Source organism: Gadus chalcogrammus, chromosome 16 (genome assembly GCF_026213295.1).
Source record: "Gadus chalcogrammus isolate NIFS_2021 chromosome 16, NIFS_Gcha_1.0, whole genome shotgun sequence".
Lineage (NCBI taxonomy): Eukaryota > Metazoa > Chordata > Actinopteri > Gadiformes > Gadidae > Gadus > Gadus chalcogrammus.
Genome location: NC_079427.1, coordinates 29,453,265 through 29,481,232, shown reverse-complemented (window position 1 = coordinate 29,481,232; position 27,968 = coordinate 29,453,265). Strand labels below are relative to the sequence as shown.

The window sequence follows — 27,968 nt, the reverse complement described above, 5'->3', positions numbered from 1 at the left end:
GGCCCGTGACCCTACGCGCGTGTCGTTATTAATCTCTGGTCTCTTCACACTGGGTGCACAGGTAAGAGACCGCCAAGTGGGCGTAGCCGGGGTGACGTAATGACTTCGGCTTCTTCGTATAATAAAAGTGCTGCTATCTGTGGCTGGAGCAGCCTCCAATAAGGTATTGCTCCCCTTGTGGCTATGTATAGTATTTACGGCTTATATGTTTGGTCCTGCTTCATTTTGGTCTATGTGTGGGTAGCTTAGATTCTTAAAATACGTAACAATCCCTCCTTGGTATCTTAGATGACCATACAATAATATTTTAAATCATAAACACCATTTAACCACACCGAAAACATAGTCAAATTAGGATCAATCATCAACACGTGTGGAAAACTCTTGAATAGAGGAAAAAAACACAATGCGCTTCATAATACTGAGACGTCATTCACCTTGTGGGTCTCATTGGGAATACAGGTCATTATTTTAACAATACAACAATGAACATAAATCTTGTTATCATACAATCACATGTCCAAACAGCACACACAATAACTACTCATAGAAATCCTGAGCTAATACTTTTTGGTTAGGTTGCTACCAAGGCCATACAATTTTTCATCATGATGCAAAAGTAAAGTAAAAATTGGTAAGTCATAATACAATTTTAAAATTTCAAATATGATTTATAGTGGCTAACATGGATTTGGGGGGTTCAGGTGATCTTCGTGTATTGGTGCGCCGGTTCATGTGGGTGGTTTTGGGCATGTATATTGGGTCATTGTTTTTTCTGTCGCCGTCTGGCCTGTAATTCATGATCCCAAGACTCGTCCCTCCTTGTCAAGGGCTCAACTCAGAGAGGTTACTCTACATCATGGGAGCCTTCAAAACAGGTTCTCCGTCGTCGTCGTGTCAGTAACAGTGGCCTGTAAAACAATCCGTCCAAGGAAGATCAACTGTAACCATTATCAATGCAGCGATTCAGAAATAACGGGTTGCACTCGCAACCAAACAACACTACACAATAACAAACATAGTCTGGTATGGTTGTTTTAAAATGTGTTATTCAAGTAAATCCGGGATATTGCCTTGCTCTGCGGTGGTAGTTTGTAGGCTCCGGGTGTGTCTGCATCTGGAACTTTTTGCTTCTATTGCAGAAATACAAACTCATGTACAGCAGTTAGTTGTTCAAAAACATATTTCCATGAATTCTAATTTTCATTGTTTACAGTATCTACTTTGATTTAATTTCACACTACATCCCTCCTTGCGCATTGCCTTCAGCCATGCGCATTGAATGAAAACCAAAGCTAACAACACCGTAGTTGAACCAGGTTGCTATAACAAAAAGATGTAAAAGGGAAATAACAATGTTGAAATGTGCATGTTCAATATCACTTCTGTGTTAACCGTATCTCATAATAACAGTTACCTTCATCATACTACCCTGATTTGTCCTACACTAACTATGTATATTGGATGACCTAATCTTCATTTATTCTACCTATTGCTCGCATTTGATGTGTGCCCACACTTTGATTCACTCCTATGTACATCGCATACCACATCAAACGTGAATACGCCTTATTCTCTGCACAATATCCCTATTGCGCCACTTTCTGCATACCACATCAAACGTGAATATGTCTTAGCAAAGTGAAGTAAAGTAAAACTCAGTTGTATCTTTACTTATTTTATAGCTACACATGTCCCGGACACGGTTCATTACTATTTCCAAAACAGTTTTTTTAGCTACGCAGGTCCCAGACCTAACTATACCATTACATGAACAGTATTTATTATTATAATTATCTAGTTTTTTGTTGGTCAACATCAAATCGATACTTAATTCAACCTTCTGACTTACTGACCCACCCGATTTCTCCCCGTGTGAGCCCGCGAATGACAACTCTCCCGGGGCCTCCCCATGAGCTCCACCGCCACCACTCCCCGTGTGAGCCCGCGATTGTACTCTCCCGGAGGCCTCCCATTGAGCTCCACCGTTACCACCTCAGAACTCTGCAGGAACGATTAGTCGATTAACGCGTGGCTCGGAGGCTCTCGAAGGAGTGCAACAATCCTACGTCTTGACACCTGGTGCAGTCGACGTGTGGCTCGGGGGCTCCCAGGAAGTGCCACAATCCTACGTCTGACACCTGGTGAATCTGAGTTAGGTCAATCAAACCGTCTAAAACTAGGTAGAATAAAGAGTCATCCAAACTTACAAACAATTATGCACATCTTGGTATTAAATATATGGGGATATTCTATAAACAAAACAAAAACTGAACCTAAAAGAAAAATTCAGAAGTTATCGTTTGAAACAAATGTTATTGTAATTGAACTACAGCAGTTTGAGCTAACTCCCGCCTTGTGCACCGGTTAAAACCATTTATTAATTAAACATTATTTTAACAGTTGAACCCCGTGTCTATTTGAACCATCCTGGTTCCCTAATCAATGTGCATGACACAACCCGTGTCTATTGCACTTCTGTTTTGATACACAAAACGCATGTTGAATAGACAGAAGGGCTTAGCAACCTGAAAAACATAATGTCTGAGTGTTAGGCATTCGTTACTGCATATACTGCTATTTCCTGAAGAGAGAGAGAGAGAATATTAAGATCAATGCACACAAACACAGGTCGCAAAGGCTAAATTTACATCCTGGTTCCAACACATGGCTAGGTGTGAGGGTTTGAGGGTTTGAGGGGGTAAGGGGCAATTTAACTAACAATAGAGAGGCGAGTTGCCTTCTCAGGGGGGATGGGGGGGGGGTCTGACTACTGGACCTGTGAAGACTGGGACAAAGGGAGTGGGGGGGTATCACGAGCGAGAGAGAGGAAGAGGGAGAGAGGAAGAGGAGAGAGAATGTAACACCGTAGTTGGGCTCCCCGCTGCTCTTGGTCTCTGCAAGACCCAAGATGGCGGACGTCTGGACAAAGGAAACCCACGTCACGAAGACGCGCCGTCTCTTTAACACCACGTGGTTACACTCTACGGCTGCGTTCTATACTAATCAAAATTGCACATTAGACTTACCTGAACCGGGAGGAATCAATCCAAATTGAACTCCTTGGCCAAGCCTCCGTTTTAATATGCAACTAAGCTAGATTAACGTTAAAAACCTGACCTTTCCTCCCCCCACCGTAAAGAGTTTGGAACTTTATGGTCTGTAATAAATATACCTTATGGTGGCCCGGCTTAACTTCGAGACATTCACCAATTAACTTATGATGATCTCGGCTTAACTTCGAGACGTTCATCATATAACACAAAAACCACCTACCACGTGGTACAGACAGACACAGAGACAGAGACAGACGGAGAGACAAAACACACGGGGGTCCCTTTGTGCAGGCTACCATTGCCTTATCAAACAGCCAGGAGCGCCCAGGTAAACAAAGGGATGGGGAGAGGGGGGAGAGGGTACTCGTGTGTAGGGGGCCTGGAGGGGGGGGGAGCGGTGGGGACTTCACGTGTGTAGGTGGGTCAGGGGGTAACGACTGGACGGTGGCTAAACACAAACTTACACCTAAATGTTCTTATACCATCCTATTCAGATTTAATCTTTAAAACAATGAGTTATACTTACCTCAGACGTGCGGGCCTGTTGAAGTTGTTTTAGCGTCGCGCCCGCCGGGATTTCTCGGGACTTTCTTCAAACGTCTCGGGTCACCAAATATGTTGCATATTTCTCGAAGAAAGTTGTCCAATCCCGGGTTGCTTTAAACTCACTTCATTTATTGTAAGTCGTCGGCATGTTCCGGCATGGTAACTGAAGCTATACGGAGGGAATTGTAGCTAAAGAATGGAACACGTGTGAGAGATAATAACTCTGGCTACTACGGGACATGGGCAAAGGCCCATGTCCCCTCGCGGGTGTCGCTTGCAAATCTCTGATCTATGGCCACGGCAGAGGCCCGTGACCCCTGCGCGCGTGTGGTTATTAATCTCTGGGTCTCTTCACACTGGGTGCACAGGTAAGAGACCGCCAAGTGGGCGTAGCCGGGGTGACGTAATGACTTCAGCTTCTTCGTATATATAAAAGTGCTGCTATCTGTGGCTGGAGCAGCCTCCAATAGGTATTGCTCCCCTTGTGGCTATGTATAGTATTTACGGCTTATATGTTTGGTCCTGCTTCATTTTGGTCTATGTGTGGGTAGCTTAGATTCTTAAAATACGTAACAGTATTTATTTTTCAATTATTTTCGGGATCTACATGGAAAGCCTCAAAGATCGACCAGGCGATCGCGATCGACGTGTTGGCGACCACTGCTCTAGACAAATACTGAAGTGTATGATTTGAACAGAGGACACAACATCCCCTGCTCTAGGTCGATGCCACATCTGGGTTGGCTGGTAACAGGCCTGGAGGTGGAACCGCATGAAGGCCCAGCTGGCACTAATGCGCTGTCTGGAAGAGCAGAGCGGTTACATGGCTACAGAAGCCTTTGCCCGGCCGCGGCACAGCTACAGCTGTGCTCTGAGAGAGCAAGTCCAACAGCCTCCAGGGTGATCTGTGAACACCATAAGAATTAATGAAGAGGAAGAAAAATACATGGGTCTGTACAGCCACAACATTGCAGCAAGCTAGGTGGGCCAAGTCTTAAGCACGCTACTGTACTCTGAACTTCAGAAGAAGAGGAAAAGTGCAACTGCAACTGCAGTTGTTAGTCCAGACATCAAAACAAACAGACTTGGGCCAACGGACCCTAACTCAGCAGAAACATGTAGTCTGTGGGGCTCCTCATTCCTCCTCATCGAGCGGTTGCATCTACCTCTCACTACCACTTTTCCATCAACTACATTTGACACTGAGCAAATGGTTGATAATATGTCGCAGATCGGACAAAAACGGGTAAGCAAATAACTAGCTGAACCTATCCTCGGCTAACCTAATGCTAAAATGCTAACGCTACACACGGAGACTTCATAGCCACCATGGCTAATTATATTCATAATATTATAGTGTACACATAACAAATATGATAATTTTACACACATTTCACACACTGACTATATTTTAGACGATTTATATGGATCGTATATGGTTTGCTTGTCATTACAAAACATGAATGAGAAAGGCTATGGAGTAGCCTACTGACAACAACCAAACACCTTAGACCACTTACCTAGGTGACCAGGACGTCCTCTTTTTTCCCGGACATGTCCTCTTTTCGAGACCTAAAAAATGCGTCCGGCAGGATTCCAAAACGTCCGGTTATTTGCTCGTCCGCAAAAAAAAAAAATATATATATATTTGGTAACTCCCTTACGTTCCACCACCGTCTGCCGCGAGCTGAACTGTAGAGAGAGTCTTTCCTTGGGCGACCTGATCTCATGTGGTCGTGGGAGGTGCCGGGTATAGACGGAATGAACCCCCCACTGAAGTCCAGTAGGTCCACGATACAAACCGTAGGTCACCCCCCCCCCCCCCCCCCCTACGTAGATCGCCGCTGTCTGTCGCCATGCATAACGTAAATGTAAGTTCACGGACGAACTAAGAAAAAATATACCCATGTTTTCGCCCCCCCCCCCCCCCCCCCCTCGCCTAGTGTCCTCTTTTTCACAAACTCAAATCTGGTCACCCTAACTTACCTTAGGGTGACCAGACGTCCCCGATTTCCGGGGACAGTCCCAGTTTTAGGGGATCTGTCCCCGGTCAAACACCAATTATTACGGTAGTCATTTAACGCATCACCAGAGAAGACGTCGTATGACGTACAGACGTTATCAGGACGTACGACCAGATGCAGCAGCGTCAACAACAACTATCTAGAGGCGGTGTCACGTTAAAATTGTACCGGGGGTGAAAATTGTACCGGCCTACGTCATCGTTTGTTTACATCCTGACAACCTGCCCTGCAACAGACGACGCGATGCAGAAAACATGTTTCCAAACGACGAAATAACATGATACAGATAGCGGATCGCTATCTGTATTATGATAGATAGCGATAACACTTGTTTTTACTTTATATTTGTATTGTATTTAATTGTTTAATCGAAACAATAAAAAAATGTGCCCGCAAAACGGGCGATCTCGTCAAATGACGCGTCAAATCACGTAGGAAGGTTCTTGAACATTCTAGACTATGAAACCTGCTTAAAACACTCAGTTTACTAGTTAAATTCGATTAAACAATTCAATACAATACAAATATAAAGTAAAAACAAGTGTTTTATAGCGATCCGTTATCTGTATTATGTTTCAAGAACCCTCCTACGTCATTTGACGCGATCGCCCGTTTCGCGGGCAAAACATTTGTCATTTGACGTGATCGCCCGTTTCGCGGGCAATTTTTTTTATTGTTTCGATTAAACAATTAAATACAATACAAATATAAAGTAAAAACAAGTGTTATCGCTATCTATCATAATACAGATAGCGATCCGCTATCTGTATTATGTTATTTCGTCGTTTGGAAACATGTTTTCTGCATCGCGTCGTCTGTTGCCGGGCAGGTTGTCAGGATGTAAACAAACGATGACGTAGGCCGGTACAATTTTGGCCCCCGGTACAATTTTAACGTGACAGTCTCATAAATGGTATGTTGTGTATGAACTTATTTATTTTGTGTGAATTGGCAGTAGACTTGGCTGTGGTGTGTGTGTGTGTGTATGTGAGAAGTGATGTAACGTTAAAATAAGTAGGATTGTTTATCTGAACTGAAGACCTAACGTAACGTAATAAAAGTCAGTGAACGTTAACATCATGACAATGTTTTCATATCTGTCATTAGTGAAGCTGTAATGTTAACGTTAGCATGATATTACCAGGTGATGGCATTGTATGTGGCTCTGTTTTGGAAGAGGGGGAGGTGGAAGACTGCTTTGGTAGCATATGATTTTCCTGTAGGCATAGTGACCTGAGACTGTTAAAATAATAATAATGATATTATTAATTAATAATTAATTAATTAATAATAAGTCAATGGTTGATAGTTGTGTGTGTTAGGCTGCTGTTTTTTGTGTCGGGCTGTGTGGGTAACCAATGACTGTAGTAGTTATAAATGCAGACCATTTGATTAGCTGATGCCCTGAGTCACTGTTTTATATGTCACTGTTTTTAGTAAAGGTATAATAAATAAATAAATAAATAGGTAAACAACAGTGAAGGAGAGAAGAGGAAAAGAGCAGAGAATAGTGTGGAAAGGCGGAAATAAAGAAGTAAACAACAGAGGGAAGCTAAGGAGAGAAGAAAGAAGGGTGAAGAAAAGAAAAGCATTGAAGGAGAAGAGAACAGACATCTTTTTATATGTTTTGAATTGGTAATTATTATTAATTACATCTTGATGATATTTACTAGCTACTGGTCTGGCAGCTGTCTTTTCACATGACACTTAACTTTGGAAGAGAGATTTTTTTCTCATGACGTATTATTCTATATTTGTGTTTTTGACACTGATGTGCACTACTGATACATGATATTTGTGGGTGCTGATTTTGATTTATTAACCTTTTGCAGGGGCGCCACCAGGGATGTTGGGCCCCATGAAAAGATATCACACTGGGTCCCACCATCACACACAGGCAACGCCAACCATGTGCAGTTTCTGTAACCACACCTCTACCTGTGAAGGCTTCAATTATCTTATAGTCCGATACTAACTTTACAATATCTACTGACACTGAGCTGTGATAATATAATAGAAGACATGCAGGAAACATTCTGCATACTGATAAAGTGTTTGTTTAATTATAAATTTGATTTTCTATTAAAATCCATTAATGATGTTTCTTTATTAACATAACTAATGTTCGATATTTTTTCAGGGCCCCTGTCAGTCACTGGCCCACAGAATTGTCCTAACTTTTCGCCTCCTAATGGCGCCTCTGACCTTTTGTGTAATAAAAGCTGGTTAAAATACATGAAAAAGTACTTGTCCCCATTTTTTATTTCATAATGATAATATGTAAGGATTTTTCCCCGCCGCATTGAAAATGTGTCCGATTTTCATTTCAGAAATCTGGTCACCTGATAATTTTGTATGAACTCCTCCACCAATAACTTGTACCCCTTTCTCAGCCTGGACTGTGGTGTTGAGGTGAGTGTGACTCCACAATCTTGTGCACATCTTCAAAATGATATCCTTGGAAAACCCACCAGCGAAGTGGCGAAGATACGCTGCATTTTTGTGATGGCAACAGCTGAAATGACTTTGCCGGAAGAATGTTTATATTGTTTACCCGGTGTGACGTCATATCCGAATTTTGAGAGATAGGCCCATTGGCATGATTTTAGAAACCCTCCATTTGTAGCCATATATTAAAGCAAGATGCCACCGACGAAATTTACCGACTCTACGTGAGGACGCATTTAAGATGCGGCAAAGCAGAAGAAGAGAAGAGAAGAAAATAAAATTGATAATAATGGATACCAATTCCAGAAACATATTATTTGAATCGAAATGAATTCATTTACTGCTGGTTATTAAGCACACAATATACACCGTAAGAAAATAAAATGCAGACTTCATATTTAAGAAAGACTACTGGGGGCAGTTAAGTAATTTCAACGTCAACATAAGTTGGTCCAAAGTATACCCGTTGGCCAAGTCCGTGATTCTCACTGTTGGCGACCAGTGATGGGCAGTAACGCGTTAGAAGTAAGGCGTTACTGTAATCCAATTACTTTTTTCAAATAACGAGTAAAGGGATTACAATTGCAAAAATAGTAATTTGATTACTTTTACTTTTCTGCAAGCAGCTTGCGTTACTGCGTTACTAAACCGTGATTTATTTTTGCCATAGACAGTAAAATAATTTGGGATTTTGCCGTATTTGCTTTGTGAGACTGTCTCGTGACAATGACGTAGCCTATAGCGGCGCGACGTCTAGAAGTAAACAACAGACACGTGTGTGCGACTCTTTCTTGCGTTAGGCGCACGTGGCTAATTTGCATACGTGCACAGGATTCGCTGGCTCCGCAAGACAAATAATATAACATATTTAATACTCTATCCGTCTATCTATCTATCTATCTATCTATCTATCTATCTATCTATCTATCTATCTATCTATCTATCAACGCATGGGTCTAGTTTTAATGTGATGTATTTTGTGTATGTCAGACTTGTTGTCTCCCTTGTTATGTGTGGTCTTGTAGGCTATGCGACTTTCCGTCTCGTAAACGGTCGTTGCCATTTGAAACGGTCGATGCCATTTCCGAACATTTCCGATTGCGTCCGCTCTCCGATCTTGAATTCCGAATGCTTCGTGAAACGGTCGATGCAATTTCCGACCATGTCCGATTGCGTCCGCTCTTGGAGTCAGTTAAAAACAGCACAGGGTGGAATGTTTTTTTCCGCTCAGTTGCCGTGAGTAATTATGAAACTATCTATGCCAGTCATACATAATGATTGATTGAATAGAGGAGACCTGGGACAGTTGCAACACTTTTTGCTACAATGGCTCTTTTGCTTAGCAACCATTTGAATTTAAGGGATGATATTTGAATAAAATAAACTTACATCTGTCAGCTATTCATCAATACAATTTAAGGATGATTACCTTAAGTACATTATTCACAGTTGGCCTTTGAATGTAAGATGCCAACAGCAACTGTCCCCGTAAAGACACCCATGATAAAGACTGATATGCTCGGATATAAATAACAATAATCGGGTTAAATAACTTCACATGGTGTGTCTGGTGTGTTTCCAGCATTCGTAGTGTTGATCAGCAGAGAAATAGTCCGCCAAGACGTTGAGGTTGCTTAGCAACCAGAGACTCTGTCCATGCAAGTGAACGGAGCGTTCCCTCTTCGTCATAACTATCAAACCAAACATCCTTCACATTCACCGAGCGAACATTATGAAAGTAAAATGCACATTTCTCGTTAAAAATGTTTCCATAAAAGCATTTAATGGCGTAACTATGTTACTATTTCCACACAGAATAAAGAAAGATGTCGGCCGTATGCTTCTGTCCAAGCTCACTACTCTCTGCCAGTGACGTCGGGTCAAGCTCAACGCTGATTGGGCAACGCGGCTAATCAATTCAAGATCGGAGAGCGGACGCAATCGGAAATGTTCGGAAATGGCATCGACCGTTTCAAATGGCAACGACCGTTTACGAGACGGAAAGTCGCGTAGGCTATACTGTGTGAGCCAAGTCACCGTCCTAAATGAATTCCCGACGTGTAGTTTGGTATTAATAAAGACTTGACTAGGCTATTTATCTATCTAGGCTATTAGTCAACAGTTATTCGCCAAAGGCGAAGTGAATAGTGGGGAATAGCCGACGAGACCGAAGGTTTATTTGTTGTTATCAGCAACATCATTGCGATGAAAACAATATAGAGTTTGAGATGTCAATCATGGGATATTGCAAAAATATCCCGAGATAGCGAACCAATCAAATGGCGCCATCTTAGGAGGTTCACGTGTAGCATATAACTATACATAATATCTATGTATGAAACACATCCTTCCACACACACAGTTCAAACACATACTCTTATTTGACATTAGAACAGCCTAAATGTGGCATGCAACAGCATTTTCTGTTTTGGTAAACGCATTACTCCTCTCTGCACTGCAACTGTTAAAATATGTAAATGTTAATAGAGACTTTGGTTTTAATTATTTTATGGCTGTATTATATTTACATCTATTCGAATGAAGCTGTGTATACACACCAAAACGATTTTCTTTAAATGAGACTGTTGCATTTAATTTATTTTTTTGTTTGCAATGTGCATAGTTAAAAAGATTGAGACTAATAAAAACAAGTTTTTCCGTGAAATGCTGCAAGAATGCTGGGAGACGGAAGGCTGGTGTCCGAGGCATCTGGATCACACCATCAGGCTTGGTGGGTTGTAAACGAGGCACTGGACTAAAGTCATGCTTCAAGAGTACACGCTGGAAACCTTTCTCCGTGCTTATTTATAAGTTAGAACCACCTAATTCTACAGTCATGTCAGCAGTTTGGCAGTATTCAACCGTAAAGAAGAAACAGCCTGGCTGTTTACGAAGTAGCCCTTTAACTTCAGTACAAAGGTCCAGGGGACGGTGTATCGTCGTGGATGCTATCGGCGTGTGAAAACTGTTCAGCTGAGGCCTCACCATCAAACTTCATACATCACTCGTTTGTGGCCCCCTTGCTCAAGAACTCACTTAACTTAATTAAATTAAATTAATTAAATAAGTGTATATTTGATGTTTTCACGTTAAAAAACGTAATTGACATTTTTAAGTAGTAATAGTAGTATTTGTAGTATTGCTCCAAATTCACTCCAATTACTCCGTGGCCCAAACTCTGATCCACTCCCAATGGCACCACCTAGTGGTGGACCACTGCGCCACCTGGTGGTTACCCAGTAAATAACCACTGCGCCACCTGTTGGTAAACTACTGCGCCACAACTGTAACCTCACACTTTCACTTTCTGAATGTTAGTGAAACTGAAAGTAAACTGCTCGAACAACAGAAACTACGAACGCAGGCCTATTTTTTCCTATATTGGTTTGTTGCATTATTTTTAATGGACATCAAGGGATCCTCAAGCATCTGCCGCACATGGTGAGACAGCAGAAGTTACATTACCTTACCTTTCTTTACCTTAGTTTAACAGGAGCCTCACGGTAACATGTTAATACAGAGCTCGACAGCTTCAGCATACTTCTCGGATGTCTGACGTTAAAACGTTATTTAATAAAAACGTTTGCACGAGTAGGTTATGTCAAATATAGGCCTACGTTACTTTAGGGTTTTGTGCCTCAGTGTATATAGATTGTGTATAAACCCAGAAAACAGTTCAGCGTTTTCACAAAAAGCGCCTAACCACTCGAATCCCGATCCTCTACCCCAGCCGCAAGGAGGTGCTTGTGGACAACCTGGCCCTCCATGAGTCCCACTGCGGTCGGTTCTTGTGTCTCTGCCCTGACTGCGGCGAGACAGTGTCTAGAGAGCAGCTGGAGCAGCACCGGCTGGAGGAACACTCACAGGTAAAACCCTAAGTTCCTAACCCTTCACCCGAACCCTCTCCAGAGAGAGACAGGAGCAGCACATGCTTGAGAAGCACTCACATGTAGAACACATAAGATGACAACTTTATTAATAATTTGTTACAACAGCCAAGCAGTAGTGGAAATCACAGGATAACATACAATACAGTAAATTACAAAGTACTAATGAAAACAAAATAGGCGCTAAATGACATGCTAAAGTAAAGCCAAACAGGGCAAACAAAACAAACGGTATACGATATGAATTATAAATTATAAAGTGGCTGTGAAGTACCAGTACTTCACAGTATATTAAACTGCATGTAGCCCATGGATGCAGTATTATGTATATTATATATATATATATATATATATATATATATATATATATATATATATATATATATATATATATATATATATATATATATATATATATATATATATATTATATATTAGTGGTGGCGGGCCGTTATCGGCGTTAACGGCTGCGTTAACGCGAAACTTTTATCGCGTTCATCTATTTTCAAACACTTCCTTGTTCGGACCCATCACGTGACTGAACTAACCAATCAGAAGCTAGCATTAAGACTGAGGTAAACGTCAGGGGGCCCTATTTTCACGGTCTGAACGCAAGTGGGAAGCGCAAAGCGCAAGTAGCTTTGTGGGCGGTTCTACGGCGCTATCGCTATTTTACAGGCGGATAAATGACACTTGCGTCGCGGCGCAAGTGTCAAAAGGGTTGGTCTGAAGCAGCCTAATTACCCGTAGGTGTGGTTTGGGCGTAACGTCCAACAAACCAATGAGACGGACGAGTTGATATTTTGACAGCGCGTCTGCAGTCTCCGATGAGACAGATGCACATTAATTTCAAACTGCAAATGGCTCAGTTTATTGCCAAATAATATGGCCTAATTCACACATGGAATAAAGGGTTTTCTTCCACAACTTCAGAAATACTGAGTCTTCAAATAAATTTCGCCAAAGAAAACGTATATGATATAACATATGATATGCGGTAACTGTGGTTCTATTTAATGATATACGCAATACATTATAAACATTGTTTCTTATCAGTATTGTATGCTATCCTAATATGCATGTGTCCCCGCGGTAATAGACATTGCCATTGATTGTATTATGCGTTACGTGTTTAGTTTGTGTGTGTTTAAACAGAGCACACACGCGCGCCCGCATTCATTCATTCTTTTTAACACTCACTCGCGGTAAAACAATGTTTTTCACGATCAAATACTCATCAATCCTAAAAGTTATGGGCATGTAGGCCTACCTACACGATGTCTGTGTCAAGAAAATATGTTTTTGCTGTACGGTGTTTGCAGATGCATTGATTTCTACAACTTATTACCGCTGCATCAGCTGTTCTTTCCCAAATAATTTACCAAGAATGTGCGGCTAGGTAGATGAGAGAAGCAAAGTGTATGCGTGAGGTGCACAAGCAATCCGTATGCATCGCATGCGCATGTATGCATCCGCCCTTAAAATAGTATCTGAACAACGCGCCACTGACTTTAAACCAGGTATTTCCTGGTCTGTGCGCAGTTGTATTCAGAAACGGCAAAATATCGTTTTGCCGCCAGAACACGCCTCCTCCATCCTTTTCGCCGAACCGCCCCTTGGGGCGCAAGATCATTCACTAATATACCGGCGAGTGGCGGTGGTGGGAAAAGAACGCTCTGCGCCAGTTGTAAACTAGCAACGACACATGCGCCAGTGACTAAGTCACTTGCGCCGGATGCAAGATAGGGCCCAGGGAATCAGAGAGGCAGGTTCAACAGAATATCCTGACTGTGTTAAATATGTAAATATGTAATAATTGTGTAACATAAATATGTAAATGATTAACTGACTAAAAATTGTAAGTACATTTCTAGCTAATTAACTCCAATATAAATTATATTAATTTATTCTACAACTTTCAAATATTTCACTTCTAAACCTTACATTACTATGGATTATTACACGGCTCTTCTCAATGCTGTAGACTGCTCCATTCACTTGCATGGGCCTTCCCAACGTTCAGCTGTCAATTATTTTTGTTTATGCTCCGTTCACTTGCATGGGCACTTCACAACTTCCGGCGGTGAATTATATTTGATAAATCACCATTGCCCAGTATAATTGACCGCTGTCAAGGTAAACAAACAGATTTTTTGGCGTTTGCCATTTTAATCTAGATTAATCTAGATACATTTTGGAATTAATCTAGATTAATCTAGATTTTAAAAAATGTATCTATGCCCACCACTAATATATATATATATATATATATATATATATATATATTATATATATATATATATACACACATATACATGTAGTGTAAGTCTTTGAGTGTCTAGAAAAGCGCTATATAAATTCAATGAATTATTATTATTATTATTATTATACATAAACACATTTCTGAAAAAGGCTGAGCCTGCATATGTTCTTGAGTTGTGTCCTTACATCATCTCAAAGTTTTCCAGCAACGTTCACACCCAGACCAATCCTAGTGTTATTCCTGGTAACGGTCAAGACGTGAGGTCGCATATCACTCGCATTACGCTCTCTACCCCTAACATCTGTAGAAACAGAAATCCAGTAGAGATCACATTTATTGATATGATACTACACATGGCACTCTGTTTCACATGTCCACATGTGTATACAAGTGTTTTCCACACAGACTATTCTTACGGGGTTCATGCTTCCATTTCATTCTTTTATCCATCCCAGAGAACGCTGCAATCCACGGTTGATAGTGTTTCCCATACACTGATCATTTATTTTAACATTTACAATAGGTCAAATCGTTTGTCATTGTGTTGAGTTGAGTGCAACACATTGCTATAGCTATAGATCGCTGTATTTTTTTCTATCAAATGCTATAGTCCCATGGATTCTGTAATCAGATTAAATTCAATTCCTGCCTACCAGTCGCTGATTGGCTCTGAGAAACTTCAGGCGGAGAGTCTAAAGTACCACTCAAGCAGAGCTATTGAGAGTGATACAACTCTAAATAGCAGACCCTGAATCCCATAACATTTTGACCAATGGGTGGGGGATTCAGTTGCTAGAACAAAGAAAATCTATCCATGCCAAAAGTCTGTATATCTGTAAATACGCGTTTGCCTGTCTTACCCAGATTCAGAGGAATTCAAATGCATCATTGTGCATCCACTCCAGAAGGGGGGTTTGCTGGGTTAGCATTTGCTTTCCGTCAGCCACTTCCATCAACTTGCAGAGTCGTTCACATGAACTAACATTCCTGTGAAGCTGTTACTCTCGATACAACATCCAGCCAGAAGAGCAAGAGCCAGAAGATGCAGTAATCACCGGTAGAATCACCTGTGGGTTTGGAGACAAACGATAATCTTGTGTTGTTACTGGCACTAGCTCTGAATAAGCAGCTATTGGGATCACATCGGAAATCTTTGGAAAGTAATGAATTATTCCTTTCACATGACATGGAGCTAGGCTGCTGCAACTCTACAAGTCAATTGAAGGCAGCTAGCGGAAAGCACATGCTTACTCAGCGAACCTCTTGACGGACAAAGATGAGTTTGGAATTGAACAACTCTTCTGAATCCGGAAAAGACAGGCAAACGACAATTTACAGATATCAGGATATTCCTTTAATAACTATGTTGGTAACCATAGATCAAATGTCCCGGGTGCGACCAACAAATGGAGTGTCGCTCTCTGGTGGATCACAAGGCAAGTATTTACTTAGCCCTACATATGTTATTATTTAATATGAACATGACAATCTGATTCCTTTCATCTATTTTGTTACCAAAGTGAAATAGACAACATTGGTTAATGTAGTTTCTAGTTGGGAAGCACAAAGGTGTGGTCTAATGTTGGCTCTGCACAGGGATATTGTCAGTAGGTTGTTGTAATAATGATATAATGCAAAAACATTTTCAGATTTTCTAAACGGTGGGATTTTTATCCACATTACATAAATATTATATTTATGCATGTTGTTTTGTAAAGCAACTATTTAAATAATTAATTCAAATTATTGTATCACCTTCCTGTAATGCCCCCTTTAAAAAGTTCAAAGTTCTAAGGCAACTTTATTGTCAATTCCTAAATATGTGCAAGACTTTAGCCACCAGGGGCAGAAGCTTTGTTTTAGCCGTCTAAAGTGAGGCCCATAGTGAGGACTATAGGACGGTCCATAGTGAGGACATAGGACGGTCCATAGTGAGGACATAGGACGGTCAATGGTGAGGTCCATAGTGAGGTCCATAGTGAGGTCCCTAATGAGGTCTATTGTGAGGTTCATAGTGAGGTCCATATTGAGGTCCATAGCGAGGTCCATAGTGAGGCCCATTATGAGGTCCATAGTGAGGTCCGTAGTGAGGGTCATATTGATGTCCATAGTGAGGTCCATAGTGAGGACATAGGACGGTCCATAGTGAGGTCCATATTGAGGTCCATAGTGAGGTCCATAGTGAGGTCCATAGGACGGTTCATAGTGAGGTCCATAGTGAGGTCCATAGTGAGGTCCATAGGACGGTCCATATTGAGATCCATAGTGAGGTCCATAGTGAGATCCATAGTGAGGTCCATAGTGAGGTCTATAGGACGGCCCATAGTGAGGTCCATAGAGAGGTCTATAGTGAGGTCCATTGTGTGGTCTATAGTGAGGTCCATAGTGAGGTCCATAATGAGGTCTATAGCGAGGTCCATAGCGAGGTCCATAGTGAGGTCTATAGTGAGGTCTATAGCGAGGTCCATAGCGAGGTCCATAGCGAGGTCCATAGTGAGGTCTATAGCGAGGTCCATATTGAGGTACATAGTGAGGTCCATAGTGAAGGACATAGTTAGGTCCACAGGACGGTGAATGACCTCCTCTAGGTGTGAATTTCCCCAGGTCGAGGAGTGTACTGCACGGCTGCTGTGCTGTGACTTCTGTGAGCTGGAGCTGCCGGTCAGGAGGCTTGAGGAGCACCAGCTGGTGTGCGGCAGCCGCACCGAGCACTGTAACACCTGCCACCACTATGTCCTGCTGAGGAACCTGGCCCAGCACACCCTCGCCTGCCCCGCCGCCGCTGGCCCTGCCGCCACCGCTGGCCCCGCCGCCACCGCTGGCCCCGCCGCCACCGCTGGCCCCGCCGCCACCGCTGGCCCACCTCCTTCCATTCGTCATCCTCGTCCTCCTCCGACCAACGCCATGACGCCCGGGAAGACGGATGGTGAGTGGAAATGGAACTCTTCCAATTGCAAAAGAATGAAGGCATTAACCTGTGTTTGACGAAAGGGGGATCAGTTATTATTTTTGTTTGGCTCCTTTTCAAAGGAGAATCAAACCCCCGCCTTTAAAACACGCTTTTAAGTTTTGGTTGGTCCTGGGACCTTAGTGTACGTCAATGGGCTGCCAGCTCCCCTGTTAATTCATTGTCTGTAAGCAAAGGGTCAGCCAATAAGAGATTATGAAGAGATGATATCATGAGTTTATTCCAGAGAGCGATTGATCTAAAGCAAACCAATTGCCAGACAGTGTTGATAAGGGTCTTTAATCTCTCCTTTAAATCTGTTTTCAGTGATTTGTATTAGCTGTCTGGGCTTCTTCCCAGCTGAAGATCTGGAGGAACACAAGGTATGTACGGTGTCATAAATGTTTTGTAGATCCATTATTATATTTAAATTACATTTAATAAGTTAAAGTCGAAGTCAAATGACAGAAGTAAATAATGTGGGTGAGTGGGAGGGAAATGGTATCATCTTTGGAGGTCGGACAGAAAATAAAACCTCACCCCCAGGTTGGGAACCAATATTCAACATTGATAATCGAATAGCAATGGTTTTACATACAGTGCTCATTAAGTGTTAAATAATCCTAGTGGGAGATAATTGACTCATGGCCACACCCCCAATGACCCAGCTGGGCTGTGCCCTCACATCCGCCTGGATCGAGGAAGAGGAGGGAGACAGGCTCCTGCCCTGCTCATACTGTCAGCTGCTCCTCCCACAGGTTACGCTTCGCTGGCATGAGGTAAAAACACCTCATGAAGGTCAAAGGTTATATTTATTCTTCACTACTTTTGAGTCATCTTACATGAATAACAGTCTGGTTTTGAAGCGTTAATGATGAAAAGTAGAATGCATGCGCATTTATTCAAAATAGAATCAGGGCTAAAGCAGGTCATGAGTGGCGAATTTAGGAGTAACTCCTAAAAATAATGGGCTTGTCAGTTTTAAATTGTAAGGGCTCCTATTTTAAGAGCAATTCACGAGGTATTTTAGGCCTAAAAGTAGCACCTAAGTCTAGGAGAGCTTAACAGTCCTCGAGAGGACTCCTAACTCAGCAAGACCTATTCACAAAGTATCGGAAAATGGCTGCAGCGAGATGAAATGCTTTGGAATCTTGATAAAGCGATGAGGGTATCAAACTTGTGGTTGAATTAGCAAATAACACTTGCTTAGCAACAGGGAAAATGCAACTTTGCAATGCCGACGATGGAGGAATATCTCAACAATCAAGGAAGGTTAAAACACACGAGGGCAATGTTACAAATGTAACTTAATTATTGAATATATAAATATAAATAAATCACTTAAACCATCATTATTTGTATCATGTATTATTAGTAATACATCAGTTAAATCATCCTTATTTATTTAAAATAATAACAGGAATAAATTGTTTTAATAAAAAATTAATAGAACTACTCTTACTTATAATTACATATAATCATTTATTGTAAGATTATTTATTGTATTAAGTTTATAATCAACTCAGTAGCAATTGGTCCTGGGACCAGTTGGGCTTTCGCTTGCGTTTCACGTCTTTGTCTTCGCTTTCATTCATCATGATAGGAGGACTTGAACGGCAGTACAGGCTGATATTTAAGGTGTTTAAGTGCTGGAAATATGCTCATTGGATTATAGTTTGCTGGGTGCTTTTAATGACCTCCTTGATATAATGCAATTAACGTGTTATTATTGTTTGCCTTCTCTCTCTCTTTAACGTGCATATAACATCATTACTTGCACAAACGTGTCATCATGCGTGTATTCTGCTAACTGCACTGTCCATAACTATTTTATAAGACTCATTCGTAGCCTAGGCTATTTCCTTATTTTTCGTTGATTTAGTGGGCTCGTTTGTGTGAAGTTGCGGGTGAGTTTCAACGAGACCGCCGGCACTCAACAACCAATCACCATACTGACCGCTTCTAAACTCGTGCGCGAGAATTGACGTAAGGGGGCGTTAATCTTAGTTCAGTGATTTATCCTTAGTATGAGTAGGTCTCAGCGGCTTTGTGAATTACTTTTAAGGAAATGTAATGAAAAATGAAAGGTAGGTCTAGGTTCAGCATGTCTCAGAAACATAATTATACGTATATTTCATCTCTCTTTATCTATATACAGATATATGGTTGTGTGTGTGTGTGTGTGTGTGTGTGTGTGTGTGTGTGTGTGTGTGTGTGTGTGTGTGTGTGTGTGTGTGTGTGTGTGTGTATTTTATATTTACACTTAACCTAAGCTATAAGGTAGTCATCAACCACGTTCATCCCCAGATAACATTGTTTTACCTAATAGAAACATAAAGCATATTTATTCAGTTTAAATACACTGTATGCAGAAATAACCGCATTCACCCAGTGCAATGTCATTACAGGCAGTAGGTCGCAATTAAATGAATTAAAGCTGGGCACAATGTCTTGCTTTAGTTAGGTTTATGATATGAGGACACAATGGTCTCTTTTACTTTTTTTAATCTCCACGCTTATTTCAATAAGGTGCGTCGTTCTTCATATAACCACTGAATGAATCTGGTTCATTCATTTTGCTTAAAACTAAATCGAGGTTGTGTTGATTCAATGTTTGTTATAGCGAAGGTAAAAGATATGTCAGGTTTGTTTGTGTGATGAAACATATTTTTAATATTGGTTCCAGATGAGTTATTGCATAGACTAGAAGTATCAAAGGGGAACCTGTTAAGTTTGTGAACTACATTTTCTCCCCTTCTTCCCCCATTGTTCTCTTTCAGCCTAAATGTAGAATCCATCTCTTCATGAAATGAAGATGCACTGTGCAATGTTCACTGGACTCCAATGTAGGGCCTTCAATGATGTCCGGCGGACCTCAACCAATACCTGATGCAAGCATTTGTAAGAAAGAGGACACCTGATTGATTGATAATCTATATCTAAGCTACTATTGCATTTTTATCATTTGAACAGAAAGTTGTCTTCCAAATATATGCTTACATTATTCTGTAAAACATTTCTATAGTTATTAACCTACCCCACTTCAAATTGATCTAACAGCGTGTCAAGATATTAAAAATGGTTAAATTAAAACTTAAACAATGTATGTTTGTATGTGGCTGTAAGTGAATGTATGAAGATAATGTGCATGGGGGTGGTGATGACCACCTTCTCATAGACAGCCACCAGCAATCATTCCATTGTATTTACTTTCATCTATAAAGTTATGTTTTTTGTCTGGAATTCATCAGTTAAAATAGTAATACATTTTTTGTAGTGCGTTTTGGAACTGTTAATTGGCAGAGGTGCCACGTTATTGAAATATAAAGCACACCCATGGAACATTATTGACCAGGATCCAGTATCTAGCATTGCTGTTGTATTACAGTTTTTCTCAGTCGCTTTGGTACATTTCTCAGATCAGAATTGAAATTCTCAAAACTACCTGTTCAATCTTCACATCGTTGTGTCACTTGTGCACATCAAAAAAGCAGTGTCTCATTTCTTTGAACAAGTTGCAAATTATTTGGTACATTCATGCAAATGATTATGTTCAATTCTCTGCTCTTTCCTACATTATCAATTGCTTATGTCATGTTGATCAAAATGTATTGTAATGGGTCTCTATTGAATAGTCTCACCCCCACAACATGTAGGCATTAGTTCATTGCATAAGTCTTTACATGCAAAATGGTTGATATGTCAAGCATATTTCTATACATTTTCATTAGACTTTTTTTCTAAATCTGTCCTGAATTGGTAAATTGCTACCAGGGGAATCTTGACCCTCTCTAAAGAAGGGAAATGTGCGAAGGGTTAGATCAACCAACGATCAACCAGTTTACTGAAAAAGCTCAAAGGTGCATCTCCTGAACCATGAGCTGGCAAGTATTTATATAGCTGGAGCACAACAAATTGTTACATTGTCTGACAATGGAAGGACAAGGAATTGGACAGGGTCAACAGCCAGAGAGAAGAAGAGGAAGAGGGGTAAGGCTGCGTGAGAATGAGAATTTGTGGCCCAACAGACAGGAACATCAGGAGGTGTAGGAAGACTGCACTGTAATTCCTACAGCAATGCATGCACAGTTTACCCTAACAAGATTTTCCTATGTTCCAGTTCTAGCAATGACATGGTCTGTCAACAAATTACAGTACTAACAGTCAAACCGTAAATGTGAATCTTGTCCAGTCTCCTGCAATCAATCTCCCACATACACTAAGGTGTAACTTACAATTTACAATAATTGACAACATGACTAAGCAATTTGACTGTCTTATCCGTACACAATGACACAAGGAATTGTCATTGTGATGGCACTGACATGTTCATTGATACATATATTTACTTTTGAGAAACAAACTAAGGATTTTGAGCAAGAGACTGGCTTTTGCATGAAATCCATGGTGTTTTGCTATTTGTACGAATTGTTTTGAGAAATGCACTTACTGTTTTGCAAATTTCAATTCTGATCTGAGAAATGTACCAAAGCGACTGAGAAAAACTATAAGCAGCATTCCTAATTTGACCCTTAAAATGAGTGAGGAGACACAGTTGCCTTGTTTTTTTTATTGCAATGTAAGGCCACGACCATTTTTAGATTACAATTACGACCAGCCGAGGAACAACTGATTGATTGCAAAACGTCAGTGAATATCAGAATGGTCAAACGAGGTTCATAACACGGGCATCTCATTGCAACACAATCTTAAAATAAAACGTGTTATTTGACTACGAATCAGTTTGGTAAATCACAAGAAGTGAATCCTTACATTTGGATTGTGTTCAAAAGAGTAAGAATAACAAGAAAGTTTTTCGACAAAGAAGTAAGGCAATGTCCGAAACATATAAAAAGTTATCAAGAGGGCTTTACTGACTGAGGAAAAAGTGAAGGAAGGCCACACATCGATTGGACGACTCAATTGCAACATGAAACACAAAGGGCCCTATTTTAACGGTCTGAAACGCAAGTGGGAAGCGCAAAGCGCAAGTAGCTTTGTGGGCGGTTCTACGGCGCTATCTCTATTTTACAGGCGGATAAATGACACTTGCGTCGCGGCGCAAGTGTCAAAAGGGTTGGTCTGAAGCAGCCTAGTTACCCGTATGTGGTTTGGGCGTAACGTCCAACAAACCAATGAGAGTGCCGGCTCCCATCCCCTTTAAGAGCCATGAGCGCATTTGAATCGGACGAGTTGATATTTTGACAGCGCGTCTGCAGTCTCCGATGAGACAGATGCACATGAATTTCAAACTGCAAATGGCTCAGTTTATTGCCAAATAATATGGCCTGATTCACACATGGAATAAGGGGTTTTCTTCCACAACTTCAGAAATACTGAGTCCTCAAATAAATTTCGGCAAAGAAAATGTATATGATATAACATATGATATGCGGTAACTGTGGTTCTATTTAATGATATACGCAAAACATTATAAACATGTTTCTTATCAGTATTGTATGCTATCCTAATATGCATGTGTCCCGCGGTAATAGACATTGCCATGATTGTATTATGCGTTACGTGTTTAGTTTGCGTGTGTTTAAACAGAGCACACACGCGCGCCCGCATTCATTCATTCTTTTTAACACACACTCGCGGTAAAACAATGTTTTTCACGATGAAATACTCATCAATCCTAAAAGTTATGGGCATGTAGGCCTACACAATGTCTCTGTCAAGAAAATATTTTGCTGTACGGTGTTTGCAGATTCATTGATTTAAAAGTACAATTAATACCGCTGCATCAGCTGTTCTTTCCCAAATAATTTACCAAGAATTTGCGGCTAGGTAGATGGGAGAAGCAAAGTGTATGCGCGAGGTGCACAAGCAATCCGTATGCATCGCATGAGCATGTATGCATGCGCCCTTAAAATAGCATCTGAACAACGCGCCACTGACTTAAACCAGGTATTTCCTGGTCAGTAGCGCAATGGTATTCAGAAACGGCAAAATACCGTTTGCGCCAGAACAGGCCTCCTCCTTCCGCCGAACCGCCCCTTGGGGCGCATGATCAGTCCCTAATTTACCGGCGAGTGGCGGTGGTGGGAAAAAAACGCTCTGCGCCAGTTGTAAACTAGCAACGACACATGCGCCAGTGACTAAGTCACTTGCGCCGGATGCAAGATAGGGCCCAAAGTGCTGAAGTATGTCAAACTGCATGAATTTTGTTGACTGAAACATAACTTTATATAAGGCCAGGGACGCGGGAAGTGGGGGTGCTTAGGGTGCTGCAGGGTACGGTCCCTGGCTGTAACTGCAAGTGAGAACGTTTTCTGAACGAATCAATACTTTTTTTTTTTTTAGAGCAGAATTTTATCATACTACATGATTATTCATGAAATTATTGACATCCACCCTTTTTGTTATATTTATCATATTAGCATTTCATTTTATTTAGGACATTGTCTGTGTAGGCTGACGTAGTGACGCACAACGCAGAACAATGCTGTGTGCGCGAAGGGAAATTTCGTAAAGTCAAGCTTGTTACAAGTGCAATGTGTCGCAGAAAATAAGTATTTTCAGATTTTTTTGGCACCAAGAAGGCAAAACTTCGCGATCAAAACACCTGCCGGACATCCAATTCCCTGCATTCCGTATGTGACCTGTCCATAGCTCAATATGGTCCTATGCTGATTATACATAAGCATGTTGGTGTTCAACATCTGTTGTAGTGCAAAACATTCTAAAACTGGTGTAAAATGTTGCTGGCCATATTAATAGACACGTTGAATGTTATCGTTTTGATTCTGGAAGCCCGCACGTAAACTGGTTGGCAAAAAAGAGGGACGGTTCACTTGACGGAGAAATCGTCACCTTCCTCATATCAGACAACTCGTAAGTCTGGATGAAAATGAAGGCTTTCGTTTACTGTCACTTTCCTTTGTAAACCTTTAGAAATAACCTACTGAATCCTTGTTATAACGCTGTGTATAATCCCGGACCGCAACAGCTTGTCGGCATGTTGTTAGTGTGTGCAATTCAGCACAGTATCAGCCGAGTTGACTCTAATTTCCACATTGTTTACTTGCTAACGTTTTTCGAATAACAGTGGCTAGTTGGCAGAGTTATAATGCGAACACACCAAGCGCGTACCTCGCGTACCATGTACGCGCGTAACGCAGCTAAAATGTTGCTTGACCATTTTGTGTCAAAAATGGTCAGATACGCGCGTACGCATACGCGCGTAGATGAGACCGCCCAAAACTCCCCCCCCCAGCCTGTGGCTGCACTGGATTTAGGAGTCCGAGGAAGGAAACCCAAACGCCGCCGTGTTTGGGTGGATGATAGAGCTTGGATCGGGTTAGATTAAATAATCTCGGATATAAATAACAATAATCGGGTTAAATAACTTCACATGGTGTGTCTGGTGTGTTTCCAGCATTCGTAGTGTTGATCAGCAGAGAAATAGTCCGCCAAGACGTTGAGGTTGCTTAGCAATCAGAGACTCTGTCCATGCAAGTGAACGGAGCGTTCACTCTTCGTCATAACTATCAAACCAAACATCCTACACATTCACCGAGCGAACATTATGAAAGTAAAATGCACATTTCTAGCTAGAAATGTTTCCATAAACGCATTTAACCTCTTAAACCCGAGCGCCCCCGGGGGCGGGGGCAGCTGCCCCAACGCGTGCTGTAAACAGCTGTAAACAGCACCACCATGCTCCAACATGTCGATGGTGCATACCCACGTAACGGGAAGAAGCTCGGCTAAAAGCCCATGATAACCATTTTTACCTTAACAAAATACAATTCTAACACCAAGCAACTAAATGAGCCCATAGCAAAACACGCAAAACGTGCATGTGCTCATACTGGCCGCCGCCGATTTCGCTACTTCATGCCACCCGAACAAACTATATGTCATATGAAAGCTGAGGCTTCACAGATTCCAATGATATAACGGTCATCACTCTATGACGAAAACTCACTGAACTAGCAGCCAAAGAAGAGCAAAATAAATAAACAAATAAAAAACGTTATACAATGTGATACTTTTGATTGGTGAATAGTGTTTTTTTACATGAATTTGGGTCCCTCGATTTGACTGTCCCTCGACTCTATTGGCTCTAACGGTTCGATAGAGGGGTCAATCATCCAAATTGACCAATGGATACCCAAGATATCTTCCAGGGTTTGACTGGAAGGTCAGCATAATTCGCGCCAGAAGCGCCGGCTAGATAGAGACATACGCTCCTTGTACTGTCCTCGGTGGGGTGTGCTAACTCCAACTAGACAGTGAGCTAACGCTCTCTTCTATTCATGAACATGAAGAATGCCTTGAATTCTTGTTTGTAGATTTATTTTCATTCTTCACATTGTATTGAATCCATGTAGATAAGATCAAGAGATCAAAAGATGAAAGAGAGTGAAACTAGAAAACAAACAACAAAGTATTGCAATTAGTTAAGTCACCTAGTTTCCTTGAACAATACCTTAAGTATAGAAATCACAATAAAGCTAAATGTTAACATTTCTTAGAACTAAAATTATCTTGAAGGCCACGTGTTGAAACTAACATGCATAGTTAACATTCCCGATTAGTTAGCCTTATAACTCAGTTTTTACATCATGTAATTAACATACAAATGAGTCAACACAGCCACAACAAAGATACGATACGTACAAGCGATGCCTCTGCTGGGGAACCAACATGCAAGAAGCCTTTCTCTGGGGTAGTGACCGTCTGCACTCCCAATCAACCTGCCGTTTCTAACGTTTTCTACGCGCGCATTCTAACGTGATCTAAACTATTTTCCTTCCTGCTTCCTGTGCAGCTCGAAAATACAACGTCAAAATAAAAGTCTGGATGAAACACAAATTTAAAGCATTCAATTCAAATGAAATGCCTGAAGGGCAGAACACTCCCCGTCTGACCTTAAAGGTCACTATGAGCTTTTAAATGTCTTTAACTACAGTCTTTTGGCAGAAGGAGAACTACTTCTGACACAGGTCTTAGGAACACCTTCGGAGAACCTTGATCCGATGTCCTGAGCTCCACCTTCCTTACTTTGCTGTCTCTCCCTGGAAAGACAGCTGTGATCATCGCCATAGGCCACACGTTGCGTGCGGCTTGATTGTCCTTCAGGAGCACAATGTCCCCTTCTTTCAGGTCCCGGTGGGAATCTCTCCATTTCCGGCGGGCTTGCAGAGTGGGAAGGAACTCCTGATGCCAGCGACGCCAGAATCTGTCGGCAAGGGCTTGGACTTGTCTCCATTGTCTGCTGAGAAGATCCTTGTCTGTGAAGTCTCCGTGCGGTGGGGTAACCCCAATCTTCTGCGCCCCTCCCTGGGACATATCCCCAGTCAGCTTCATGAAGCCTTTGCAAGGTTTGAGAAAGGTGGGTCGGCCAATCTCGAGCACATTTGTCTTGAATGTGCCCACAGCCGGCCTATGTGCGTTCCCTAGGCACACGTCTCCTACTATAACCCATCCCAAATCAAGTCTTCGTGCGAAGGGGGCATTGTGAGGCCCACTCACTTGCTGCCGGACTTTATGAACCCTCACAATGTCTCTGCCTAGCAAGATGAGGATCTCCGCCTTGGGATCGAGCTCAGGTAAGTGCGGCGCTACACTTCGCAGGTGTGGATGGTGACAGGCTGCGTCAGGGGTCGGTATTTCGGAGCGGTCGATGAGTATGTCATTACACTCAATTAGTGATGGTAGTTGTAGGCTGGTCTGCCCATCGAGTGATTCGACCTGAAAGCCCTCTGCCTTTCTGCCTGACGTCTCAACTAGCCCAGCACAGGTCTTGAGTGAGTAGGGGAATGGTTGGCTCTTGATGTTGAAAAGCTGGAAGAAGTCTGATCGCACAAGTGAACGGTTACTTTGATCATCCAAAATCACGTACATGTTGGCTGCCTTCTCATGTTGACCTTGTGGATATACTCGGGCCAGACAAATCTTCGCACAGGATCTTGCTGTTCGACCTGGGCCACACACCTGGGTACAGTGTGAGCTGATGGCTGTGCTGTCGCTGCTGTGTTCCTCTTCCTCCCCGCCATTGTCTGATGGGGGTGTAGGCCTTCTGAAGACTTGAGGTGGTGGACCTGGATGCATAGCAGCATGATGTCTGTCGCTGTCACACTCCGCACACTTTACTTTTACTTTACAGTCTCTTGCAAGATGGCTAGCTGAAGTGCAGCATTTGAAACAAATCCCATGCTCTTTGAGAAGGCTTTTTCGTTCTTCGAGAACCTTCCCTAAATGTTCTGCATTTCCTCAGCGCATGTGGTTTGTTGTTGAATGGGACAGTTTTCCTCTGGCCCATCAGGCTTTCTCTCAGGTGAGTTTGCAGGTGGGTCTTTACCTGGAGAGATGTCTGTCTTGTGAACAGATTTTCCCCATAACTGTTAGAGGCTACTTTGTCTGACTTCAACCCGTTGCTGCTTGCGCATGAAAGGATAAAACTGGGGTCATTTCTCCGGCGTGCTTCATGACAGATGAATCGGCAAAGTAATCAAATGGAGGGAAGTGGCCGTTGTTTTCTTCTTTAAACCTTGAACCTACTGTTAGCCATTTTTCCTGTAGCCCATAAGGGAGTTTCTCCACAATGGGCCCTATGCCCCTGGCTGTATCCAGGTAGGTCAATCCTGTGAGGTAACCTTCTTCTCTGGCACCCTGGAGTTCCATAAGAAGATCGCCTAGGTCCCTCAGCTTCCCATAATCTTTGGTTGATATTCTTGGAAATTCATCCAGTCTTTTAAAAAGAGCCTCTTCCATTACTTCCGGTGCGGCGTAGCACTCTTGGAGGCGGTCCCAGGCCTTTTTCAATGCTACGTCTGGATTTCCGAC

General features: G+C 41.9%; 2 protein-coding genes across 2 annotated transcripts; one reads left to right on the top strand and one right to left on the bottom strand.

Annotated features, from left to right (window-relative positions):
• The first annotated feature begins 11,397 nt into the window (after positions 1-11,397).
• xaf1 (XIAP associated factor 1) lies at positions 11,398-22,631 on the top strand. Its single transcript, XM_056610867.1, has 7 exons — positions 11,398-11,515; positions 11,805-11,940; positions 15,604-15,660; positions 16,829-17,150; positions 17,499-17,554; positions 17,840-17,950; positions 19,952-22,631. The coding sequence occupies exons 1-7, from the start codon at positions 11,478-11,480 to the stop codon at positions 19,982-19,984; spliced, it is 753 nt and encodes a 250-aa protein (XP_056466842.1). The 5' UTR covers positions 11,398-11,477; the 3' UTR covers positions 19,985-22,631.
• Positions 22,632-24,761: 2,130 nt separating this feature from the next.
• On the bottom strand, positions 24,762-27,326 carry LOC130406511 (uncharacterized). The gene is made up of 2 exons (XM_056612135.1): positions 25,800-27,326; positions 24,762-25,547 (listed from the first exon to the last, which is right to left on the bottom strand). Exon 1 carries the CDS (start codon positions 27,231-27,233, stop codon positions 26,082-26,084), a length of 1,152 nt encoding a protein of 383 aa, XP_056468110.1. The 5' UTR covers positions 27,234-27,326; the 3' UTR covers positions 24,762-25,547; positions 25,800-26,081.
• Positions 27,327-27,968: the final 642 nt, after the last annotated feature.